General features: G+C 37.9%; 1 protein-coding gene across 1 annotated transcript in view; it reads left to right on the plus strand.

The window, feature by feature from the left end:
- Positions 1–5,607: 5,607 nt before the first annotated feature.
- IMPG1 (interphotoreceptor matrix proteoglycan 1) overlaps positions 5,608–12,161 on the plus strand; it is a 91,781-nt gene continuing 85,227 nt past the window's right edge. Inside the window, 1 exon segment of the mRNA XM_019729700.3 lies at positions 5,608–5,662. Within this exon segment, the coding sequence (XP_019585259.3) occupies positions 5,608–5,662 (55 nt within the window).

Consider the following 12,161-nt stretch of genomic DNA (forward strand, 5'->3'; position numbering starts at 1 on the left):
TTTTGCCTACCAGGTGCAATAATTGAGGAGCCAGGGAGTTCAGAGCTTGCCATCCTAGAAAGCCAGGCAATATTAATATTCTCTCCCATTGTTACCCATGTTTTTAATTGGTTCATTTGTTATTTATGTGTTTATATACTCTTCGATAAATTGAAAAATTCTGGTGATGCTGACTTTACTAAAATATACTTTATGCCTAAACCATATCATTTCTGTTCTTTGGTTTTCATTCCCAAAGGAATTTTTTCTTTTCACTTAGGATATTGTCTTTAATAAGATAGCTGTGTCCACAGCCTCTGATATTAGACAGTGTAGAAGGGAGTAGAAATTTAAAGGGGTCAGGGTGCAATAATGTGGGTGGACAGGACACATGAATCTATTTTTCATGGTCTAATGGTTTTGAAAATGAATCTAACTCATACATATATTGTAAAAGACCCATTACTATTTCCACAGGAAGTTTTCATTAATTCACTTAATGAATATGTATGGCCTATCTGTCGCGTACAAAATATTGTACTAGGCAAGCACCAAGGAGACTAGGGAGAGGACAGGATTACAATACTGAGGTATTTTCAGTCTAAAAGTCCTTAGGTGTTTGCAAATACAAAGGTATTTACAGCTGAAACGGGAAAACTCGTATATTTACACCAAATTATTGCACAAGCAGTACAATGCAAGTTCCATGACATTTGTTCATCTAATTTACCACCAGAGACCATACTGGGCCTAAAACACAATAGGCACATAAAGACTACGGTGAATCAGTAAATTCAATAGAGGTAAGAGCCATGCTAGAACAGGAGGCAGCAATGAATCAGTTCTGAACGTGGGATCTGAGAAAGCCTAAGAGAGACGGAAAGAAAGCTTAGAAGCTAGCTCTTGAAGAAAAAGTAGGAGCCCAACAAAGAAGGAAGACAAAGGGCCCTCCAGCATGAAGTAACAGACAAGCGTGAGACGAGCACTGCTTCAAAACACAGGAAGACGTAGGGGCATGCGCAGTCTGCTCTGTTTCCTGAGGAACAGTATCATGAAACAGCCTATTAGAAGGGAACAGCGATACTGGAAGTGAAAGCGTGGATTATTGGATAAAGGTGATCTGACTGAGTACTTACACTGTGCCCAATACTGTGCTGCCCATGTAGTAACTCATTTAATATCACAGAAATCCTGTAAGATAGGCACAATTACTCCCCATTTTAAAGGTGAGGAAACTCAGGCACAGAGAGGTATATATCCAAGTTATACACCTACTAAGTGATAGAGCCTGTGCCCGGGGTACCATAAGTACAACTAACACATTTTGAATAGGCGAGTGCCATAGGCTTTGTGTTGCTACTACATTTTTCTTTCACAAATAATAAGCACATTTAAGTTAAATTTAGAAAGTAAGCACCATGAATATTAGCTGTTCCTCATCTGTATTTAAAAATTCTCAATAGTAAAATGTACTAATTTCCAGTTTTTGTCTTTCCCTCATGCAATGATATTACTACTTCCCAAAACTATTGGCTTAAGCATTGTTTTCCATATTAATCTACAGTATAATATGGTATAATTGCATTTCTTTTCGTACAAATTCATAAAATATTTAACTAAAATTTTCTAATATTGAACTCTGGGAAAGGTAGGGTCTTTTTGGTTTTGGGGTTTTGTTTTGTTTTGTTTTTTTTCTGAAATCACTGTGCCCTTCTCTTGTCTTTGTAACTTTGAACTTCATCTAGAGACAGTTGTTGATGGCAGCCAGTTCGTCATCATACAGGTTATACTCATGTTTTGTCATCATCTTAGAGAAATAGTTTGTGTCTCAAATTGTTTTCCAATCTTCTATTAAATATGCTCCCTTTTATGGGTGGCCAGTTAGCTCAGTTGGTTAGAGCGTGGTGCTGCTAACATCAAGGTTGCCGGTTCAACACCCCTCCCCATCCCCGGGCCACTGTGAACTGTGCCCTCCTTAAAAAAAAATAGAAAGTTTTGCTAAATATGCTCCCATTTAATAACATGTCTTTCAACTACCAATTCCTTCTCATTAAAATTTTAACCTACTTTTTCTGAATACTTACATAAACTAAAAATATCAACTCATGAAACTACATTCAAAGAATCAGAGTTCAGTTCACTATCAACATTATAATTTACGAGTATAGAGCACGGGAGGACAGCATCTAATATGATCTAAATGCTTTACCAAGAGTGATTTCATTAGCTCCAATAAATAACAGCTCTTTTTACCTCACTGAAATCTTTAACATTCCATGCTTCAATTCTTCAATTCTTTTTAGGTTATTTTATCTGAAAGCCTTGGAAAAGACACAGACTTTGTCTTTGTGGCCTGTCCCATCAATATGCTTGGACATAGGAATCGTTAAGTCCCTGTTCTCAGAGATCTTGCCCCCACATCTTCTCCAGCAATGATTTGGGGTGAGGACACAGGCCAAATATTCTGATCCCTGCTCAAGTGATAGCATTATTACAGGGGATGCCCTGTGTGTTTGGCTTTATGTAATCTGGAGGAACACAGCAATCTAAGGTATCTGATACTCATGTGGTAAAAGAAACCAGAGAAAGGTACAAGATATTTAGCTTAAAGTAGAGAACTGCCTTACGTAGGGAAAATATAAGAAACTCTTTATGGAAATATCTGTATCTAGGTGTTTGCTATGCCAGAGGGTAGAAATAGGACTAATGTGTGGAAGCCACTGAAAGGCAATTTTCAGCTAAAAGGAAAAAATATCTAAATAGAGATATTCAAAAATGGAAGGTGCTTCCTAGTGGAAGGAGGCAGTCATTTGTAGAGCATTTGTGTTAGGTTTCCCCCAGCAGGGAGACATTAAAAACTGGGTGCTTATATAATTTACTTTTCAAATGGGGACACATTTGAGAATGAAAGGATAACAGTGATAAACCAGGATTTCTCCAGCAAACGTATCTCACGTCACCCTAATTCTCCCTTGTTATTGACCACCAGCTGTGTGGTCATGTTGGAAATTTTTCCTTATGGAAAATAGGGAAAGATTGGTCCTAGTAGGGAAAAAGCAACAGATCAGAGCTTGTGGGAATGTTGAAAAAAAGGGCAAACTGTGACCTTTTCACTCTTTATATTCTCACCCTGATAGGATAAAGTCCAAAGACTCAGATCAAGCAGGATCTGTGAGAGCAAGCCTTAATACAAGCAAAGAGTTAAGATCCAAAAAGATCCAACTGGGAAAATTTCCAGGATGGGCATTGTTCCCAGAGCCAGCGTGGAGTAAATACTATTCCCAAACCTAGTTATTCAGAGGGTTCTACCAGAGCATAACATAAAAAAGTAAGAACAGTGCCAACCCCAAGTGACCAAAGATTGTTGAAGTGGCAAAGTGAGAACAGGAACAGTGTAATAGCAGGACTCCACCCTCACTGCAGGCAGGCACTGTGAAAAGCATGGAGACGTACTGGGTGTATGGGGAGCACATTTCCCCTAAGTATGATCTGTGCTTCCCATGCTAGATAGGCCTAGAATTATCCAATGATGCACACTTTTTTCTTCCATTCTTAATGGAAACTGAAATATGATTATTAAAACTTTACAACTTACCACACTGTAATCACTATGTGTTTTGAAAGGTTTATTAAAAATTAACACTCCTAAACTGAAATTTCCATTTACTAACTGTAATGGGCACTAATGGCTGCATATGCAGCGCCTATCTCTCTCTTGCACTTTGCCCCAATGTTGAATGGGCACCTTCTACTTTGCCATGCAGCCAACCTGACTCAGGCCACGTTAGAATGAGCCACTCAGCATAATCCGGATCGCAGTCCACTGCCCTGTGATCACTCAGCTCCAGCCAACAGCGCTGCCATATCCCTTGGCGACTGGTATCAGTCCAGGCACATGGCATGCATCAGCCATACTTTAGAGAAAGGCTATTTTTCAACATGAACAAGGGCAAGCATGTTCAATTCAGTGGATGCCAACCTATGGATAAAGTCACCACATGAGGGAACTGAACAAAGAGAATAAGAGAATGTCAGAAAGGCAGAGCCAGAGCTTTATTTTCACCAGGCACTCCCTACCTTTCGCTTGCCTTCGTATTTGATAACTTGCTTATTGTTTAAACCAGCTTGAGGCAGATTATCTTGATTCTTCAGCTGAAAATAGCCTTATAGATCCTTAAACAGTGGTTCCCAAACTGCATATTGGAATCACCTAGAGATTTTCCAAAGATGCTGATGTCCATGTTCTACTCAGAGATTGTGACTTACTGGTGTTATGTATTGCTGGGTGAGCAAATTAGTCTCTCAGCTCCCTTCCTTTCTGGAGATTCCTAAGAATGCATCACTGCCCAAGACTGACAGAGTCCTCGGAGACTCCTCAAAGTGGCAGAGGGTATGAATTCCCACCAGGACTCTATCCTCCCCTCATAATGAAAGAGGGACGTTTATGCTTTGCAGCAAGATTATAGCTGCTCTCCAGGCTCCCTGCTTGGGTTTCTACGTGATTCCCTTGTCTGTACCACATTTCAGAAGATATGAGTTTGAGAGCCTTCCTTATTAAAATGGGGATATGAATCTCTGTAAGTGACATTCTTAAGGTCTCAAGGAGTCATAGTGAGTGGCCCCAATTGTTCATCAATAAGTTCTACCTTAATTTAAAGACAACTTTGAAGTAAACAATGAAATAAAATGTCACTGAAAATAAAGAAATAATACTCCCTATTTTAAATGGAGTAATGTATAAAAGGACAGAGATGGAGAGGGAAAGGAAAACTCAAGATTTGACCACACTGTTAAGCTCAAATGCCTCTAAAACTCAGTACCCTACAGCATGGTAAAAAGAGAAAAATAGTGTCTGTTTCATCTATATAGCAGAGCTTTTGTGAGAACAATATGAGATAATACAACTGAAGAAACTCAAAATGAAAAAGTGCTTGCTGAACATAAGTTATTATTATGAGAGGTCTAGTGAGTGAAAAATGAAGTCTAGACCTAACCCTAACAACACAGCAGAGCCAGCAGGATGAAATGGCATGGAGAGTTAAATCCTTAGCCATCCTAACTCTCTTTCCTCACCCCTTCATGCTTCCTCTCACCACCCCACATAAAATGTCCAGCTTGCTCTGCAAATGAACTCTAAGACACATCCTGGCTGTAACTCACTTTCACAACCAGATAGTCACCCTCTGGTTGGCTTCAGCCGTATAGAAATCCAGGCTGTCACTAAGAGGCAGGAAGGTTGTTTCGTGGCATTTTTCCCCCTAGGTTTTTAGAAGCACTCCACTTCCTCATGTAGAGTATACCTCTGGGTACCACTATGCTATGTGATTCCCCACTTGAACTATAATGTCTATCACAAGGGCCATCTCTCGGGAGGCTTGAGTGCTAAGTGGGAGTGATTTTTAGAGAGATATGTGGGAAACGGTTTCAATATTTGGCAGTTCCTAAAGGCAAGATGATTTGAGATGTTGGTTTTTTTTTTAAATACTTGATGAGCTCATATTTCTGAAAATGCCTTATCATTAGACTATTACATTTGGCAGCTGCACCAAAGTAGAACTTTCATAAACCAGAGGATTGTAATTTTCAGTTTATTTCATTCATTTATCATGTTTCACATAAATCACGTAAATGTATATATTTACTAGGAAATCAATCTTTCTTTTGCAGATCTCTCCATTAAGATGTACAATTCTGAAACTGAACACACAGGCAATGCCCTAAGAATTGAAACAACTGAAACTACTGCAAAAATGTACAAACTGTCAACCATGAGACGAATATTCAATTTGGCAAAGCATCAAACAAAACGATCAGCATTTTTCCCAGCAAGGGTTAAAGTCTGTCCGCAGGAATCCATGAAACAGATTTTAGCCAATCTTCAAGCTTATTATAGATTGAGAGGTAAGGAAAGAGATGAAACCTATTTAGTCTTTTGTTCTTTTCATCCCTTCCTTTTCATTCATCCATAGGTTGTTTTCAGCCCAAAACGTCCACTCTCTCATTCAGTCACAAGAGTTATAAAAATCAGCCAACTATTATGAAAATAATGAATAACTAACATTTAAAAGTATGGTAGATGTTTGCTCTTGTATTTTAAAATAATGTCCTGTACAACACAGAACCATTAGGGTATTTAACAAATCACCAAAAAGCGTTAGTATCTGGGTTTTACCTCTTTTATTTTTGTGAAAGCCCAATATTGAATTTTAATGTTGTTATTATGAAATAAGAAGCACAGGATGATTGCATTGTCAGGAATCTGAGCAAGTTGATTTATGACTTAAGATTTTATTTTTCAAAAGCAACATTACAATCCAGATACGCTCTCCCTTCTTGATAAGTTTAAGTTGTTTCTTGCTGATTAAGCAAAAACTTCTGAAACTAGGAAACCTGGAAGCACATCTGAGTGCAGAAGAGTCACAAATTAAGCGGAGGTACACAGTTATAATGCAGGGGTGTTAATGGGATTTACAACACAATTACTGTGATTTCCAGCAGAGTTACAGTGCAGTTTTTACTCCCAAGACAGCATCACAGGATTCTTACAGCATGCCTGGAAATCACAGTGGAGTTCAGTCATACCACAGCTATCAGTAACTGTCCTTGTCGTTCACTTACCATGGATGAAAAAATTCGCATGGCATCTTCTTTAAAGGAAAAAAGCAATCTTTGGTAGCTGCTATTAAATTCCCCAGGTAGCTCCGAATAATGCAAAGTATCTTGTCTAGTGGAAGCCTAACCTCAATCTTACATGTGAAAGTTGAGGAGGTTTACTAATTTCCATCATGATTATACTCAATGTTTGCTTCCATTCCAAAAAGTACAGTAACCCTGATCTATTTCAAGCCCATTCACTAGAGCAAGCTGGTTCAATTGTAGCCTGCGATGTGTTGTACATTATGACAACTGAAAACAATTTCACGATACTAATATCCCAAATAGTTCTTGAGTATTTAAATCTGTAATATGTGCAAGGATTGCATTAATCTGAAGAGTTCTTCTTGGTTTTGGAGGCACAATAAATTAACGGTATCAAAAATATCAAGCCTTATGTAACTCATAGGTCTCATTTTATGTAGAAGTAAAGAGATATTTGCATTCTCATAGAAGCCACACCCACAGAGAAATGAGAAGTACCAGATCATAGTCAGAAGGAAAACTCTAATTATAGAAAATCAAGTGCACTGTATTAATATTTTGAGGTCCTAGTGCAGCACCTCTGCAGAGCAGGTTCTTGGTAAATGCTTATTAATGAATACAGGAGGCAAACAGGCCAATGGGAATGCAAAGAAAAGATAGTGACATGTGTAAATTATTCATGTTGAATGTGCCTACACATTGATCAGATGAACAAATAAAAATGGAATTTTTTATTTGTTCATGGATGGAAGTATAGATAGATAGATAGATAGATAGATAGATAGACAGATAGATAGATAGACAGATAGACAGACAGACAGATAGATGATAGATAGATAGACAGAGAGAAAGAGAGACCAAAGAAATGTATACACATTTTAAAAAAGGAAAACTGTATTATAATTGTAATACTAAATATATACCGATAACAAAAATGAATACAATTCATCTGACTCCTGCAATTACAAGAGGTGCTCAAAGGCGTCCAGATACTTCTGATTATGGCAAACTACTGCTTGAGCAACGTTTAGCAAAGAGTCCACTTATATACATTTTTTGGCACCCCTGGTATACATATATACACACATATATATGCATGTATATATGTGTATATATATAATATGAATATATATTATATATAGAAAATATATAATATATGTAGATATAATATATAGAATGTATTCTATATATTATATATAATATGAATCCCATTGAATACGAACACACCTATTGCTATTTTCATGTAACTTTGAATGCTTTATGACATTCACAAATAGGATTTATCACAAGTATTTGAAGAAAAGACTATTGCTGCAACCCAATTTTTAGCTCTGAATTTTATTCTTAATTCTTTACTCTTGGTTAGGTTTGCCTCTTTCATTCTTGCTTCCTTGTATGAAACAAACGACTGTTTTTCTCCCACCCCCACCCCTGGCAATGATAATCCATTATCTTTATGGCTGCCCCTGGGTGATACGAAATTTTACTATCCATTAACATGGGTTTCTTAAGTCTAACAAATAGCTTCATAAAGTAACTAGAAATAAGACCCAGCTAGAAAGCAGTGTTTCTTTAACAGAGAAACCCACTTATTATTCTTGTAGCTGCTTTTACAAAATTATCTGTTGACATCTTTTAAACTTAGGCAAGAAAGTGCTTATACTCCTCAAATCAAATTGAATATTGAGCTATTTCTTTTCCTGATGCTTAAAGCAATACAAGTGAAATGTTCTGAGCTTCATGGTAGAGTCATAAACAGGTTTATCCCAAAGCAGAGACACAGAAGAGGCAAGTTTATTTCAGGTCGTCTCCCAGGGAGAATCCTGTGCTCCTTCCTCGGGAAACTCCCTCCTTTGCAACCACCTTCTTTCAAACTATGTCTCTCTGTCTCCCTTTCTCTATCTCTATCTCTTTCTCTCAATCCCAATATCAAAAGCTAAATGTCTCTTTCACATTAATGTATGTCTTAGAGAAAAGTAGAGATAGGGGGAGTCCTCGCTCTTGCTACTCCGAGTGTCCACAAACCAGCAGCATCCCCATGAGCAGGGAACTTGTTAGAAATGCAAATACTCAGATTCCAAACCAGACCTACTTTCAGAATCTGTGTTTTAATAAGATCCCCAGGTAATCTACTTGCATTTTCAAGTTCTAGAAGCACCAGTCTAAACAACATCTAGCCAACACCCCCAATGTACAGATAAGAAAAATTAAGGGATACGCAGAGCAGTTGGTGGCAGAGCAGTTAGAGCAGTTGGTGGCAGAGCAGTTAGAATCCAGCATCCTGACTCCCGTGTCAGTGTGTTCTCTCTCCATCTAAAGTGCGCCCTATCCTGTGGTGGGCGTCTTCACATTCCATTTAATCCTTCCAAATGTGAAGAACTATCCTGGAGTATGTCTGGCCTCCAGGGCATGTGTTCCCAGGGATTCTTCCTGTATCTTCCAACAGCATAGAGTATGGCATTTAGCAGAAAGGCTGAGGCTTTGTGGTCAGATTCAGGCGGAGGCCAACAACTATGGGAAGACTGGGGAGGCAAGGCTCTGGATTGCTCCAAAATCCCTATGGTAGTCCTTCCCAGTAGGTTCAGAGAAGGATGGTGCAGAACAGATAAATCAAGGGGTCAGAAAAATCCAACTTTAAGAAGTTTTAGACTCCTCCCGGCCCCAAGATCCTTTGAAGCCTCTACTTTCAAAATTTCTTTTGATGTTGAGGGAATGACAAGAGACTCTCATAGTGGGTCTTTGGGCTGCTGCTCTTGTTCTCCCAATTGCAGAAGGATTCCATGCCTCCTGGTGTGTGTTAAGCTTCCAGGAGGCCAGAAAAATGATATCAGAGGACTCACCAAAAGTAATTTGCTCCTCACAATAAGTCTAAAGAAAAGCTACTAGTTCCTGTTTCATTCTAATACTCCGATCCCTATAAACTACAATGCTCTGGGGAGATCATTCTTCAAGAAGCTTTGGGGGAAAGTTCTTTCAGAGGATTTGTGAAAAGTAGGTTTTAATGGGGCTGGGGGCATGCTGTGCCCCTGAGGTAGAAGAAAGAGCAGTAGGCAAAGGAGCAGAGCTAGGAAAGATACAGGCACTAAAAACAAGCCTTAAATGGAAATAAAAGGAAAATTTAATCTGAGACCAAAAGCAACACAGGTGGGAGTATGTGAAACTGGTAAACAGAAGGATTATCCCATCATGTTTTCCCAGATGTTTCACACATGTGTATTGTTAGAGAACGTCACCAACGCTAAGCCCTCAAAGGCAAGGCTAGTTTATTTTATGTATTGTTTTATATCTGGCACTCCAGCAGGTTTTGAACTAAACTAGCAGGAGAAGGGCAAAGTAACATCCCCCAAGAGAGTGCAGAGTATGTAGGTAAGAAGGAAAGCAAAAGCAGATGGTTTGCTTGGACTAGACCCACAACTCCTAGAGTTTGAATAAATGTTTCCTTCGTGCACAGCATGTAGACTCTTGACTAGAGATGAAGGTCTGAAGACTACATAATGACTGGTGTTGGGAAAGGCATTAAAACTCTGATCCTTGCCTGGCAGGAGAGAGGTTATATTCACAAACATGGGTTCTCTAGTAAAAGATGATTGCATTGGTCTCCAGCTGTGCTGATCCTGCTACTTCTCCAAATGTGGAAAACTCAGTGCATGTTTGAAGTGGTGGGGACTGTACCCACTCCCGGCTTTGTGGGTTCTGGTCAGGTTGCTGCTGGTAAATGAACTGAGCCTCTGTGGTCTGGAATTCTCTTTGCCCCTTAAAACAGAAAGCTAAGAGAAATACAGGCATAGAATAAGTGAGGGTTGAGGGAGAATAAAACATAGGAGTAAGAGTTTCTAAACTGCTCTTTTCTCACCTTGTTCTTCCCCACAACCGCTTTCTCAGCACATCAGTCAAAGATTCTTTAGAAAATCATGTGATGTCAGATTGTGCCCCAAAGCCTTCAATTGCTCCCCAATCTTCTAGAGGTTAAAAAAAACACAATATATTATAATTGCTCATAACAGAATTCATCTAACATTTTTTTCGTTTAGTCTCATAATTTTTAAACGGTGCACACTTTTGCATGCTTTTCCATTGATACCTAAAAATTTCATACTTGGATACGTTTAAACACTTGGATAAGATGTAATTTTTGGTGAGTTGTAAATGTTGGTATTGAAAATAAAACAAAAACTAGAGCATTTATATGTATACAATGGAATCTACCATAGCCACTCAATACTTTCCATCAAATACTCAAAAAACTCTTTTTATTATTATTATTATTGTTGTTATTATTATCATAATCATTATTAGTTCCAGGTATACAAAACAATGTAATAGTTAGACATTTCCACCCCTCACAAAGTGATAACCCCCTTTCCCCTATCTACTACCCCTCTGACATCATATATAGCTGTTACAGAAAGAATTCTTCTTAACAGTAGGAAATGTCACGTAATTCCTTTTCTCCCTATACCCACATTTCTTTTCTACTTCCTACTTCAAAGTCTTACCTAATGTAATTTACTTTAAGCTTGAAAGTTTATTATTGGTTGCTCTAAAATAAGTCTCAGTAACAAAAATATATACATAAATTGAAATTATATATATATATATATATATATATATATATATATATTTCCTGTGACTGAAGACTTTTTGTGTACAAAGAAATTTCTTCCGGATTAATTTGCATTTATAATTACATTTAATATATAATTGAGTAAAACAAATAGATACAAATTTCACAAAAAGTTAAGTTGCTATTAACAGACAGATATAAAGTCAGATACTGGTTTTGTGGGTACTAATGTTTATGAATACAAAATTAGGAGCAAAGCTCTGGACAGGGCCAGTGTAAATGAAGGGCCCATAGCTAAAGCTTCATTAGCTTCTGCCTCTGGATAAATGGGGTTGCTTTGGTATTGTTCCTCTATTAGTTCATGTAATATTACTTATTATTCATATTATATACTGCTAAAATAAGGCAGGATTTAGCATCAATTCTATCCCTATTATTTTACCTAATTTCATTGAGAAAACTTGTTACATAAATGAAAAGATAGGAACAGAGGGAGTTTTGTCATAGTAATATCTTTATTCTTTAATTTCCTTTGGCATTATATGCTAACAATCACATCATGAGCTGTCATCATTGTTTTTAATGATCTATCAGTTGTCAACTCCATCAGGACTCCTAACCTGTTAAAAGCAAAGAATGAGAAACCACCCTAACTACACATGTATGTGTTACCCCTCGACTAAATTCACTTGCTTTCTTAATCTCATCTCAGGGATGATTTCCAATCATCCCTTTGTGTGGCAGCCTAGGGCCACTGTGCCACAGGACGATTAGGGATGAATGAATGGGGGAAAGATGACAACCAAAGGGAAAGTGAAGGAGGAAATGTGTGCCGTTAGGCAGACCAATATCTGGAAACATGATAGGAAAGTTGAGACAGAAATTGATTATATTTAAACTGTATGCCTGTTTATTCTTTGGAAAGTTTTCAGATACAGCCAGTACCTATACCTAATTTGCAGATTAGTGCTCACAAAGC

This window comes from Rhinolophus sinicus, chromosome 2 (genome assembly GCF_057876585.1).
Source record: "Rhinolophus sinicus isolate RSI-liver-muscle chromosome 2, RSI-T2T, whole genome shotgun sequence".
Lineage (NCBI taxonomy): Eukaryota > Metazoa > Chordata > Mammalia > Chiroptera > Rhinolophidae > Rhinolophus > Rhinolophus sinicus.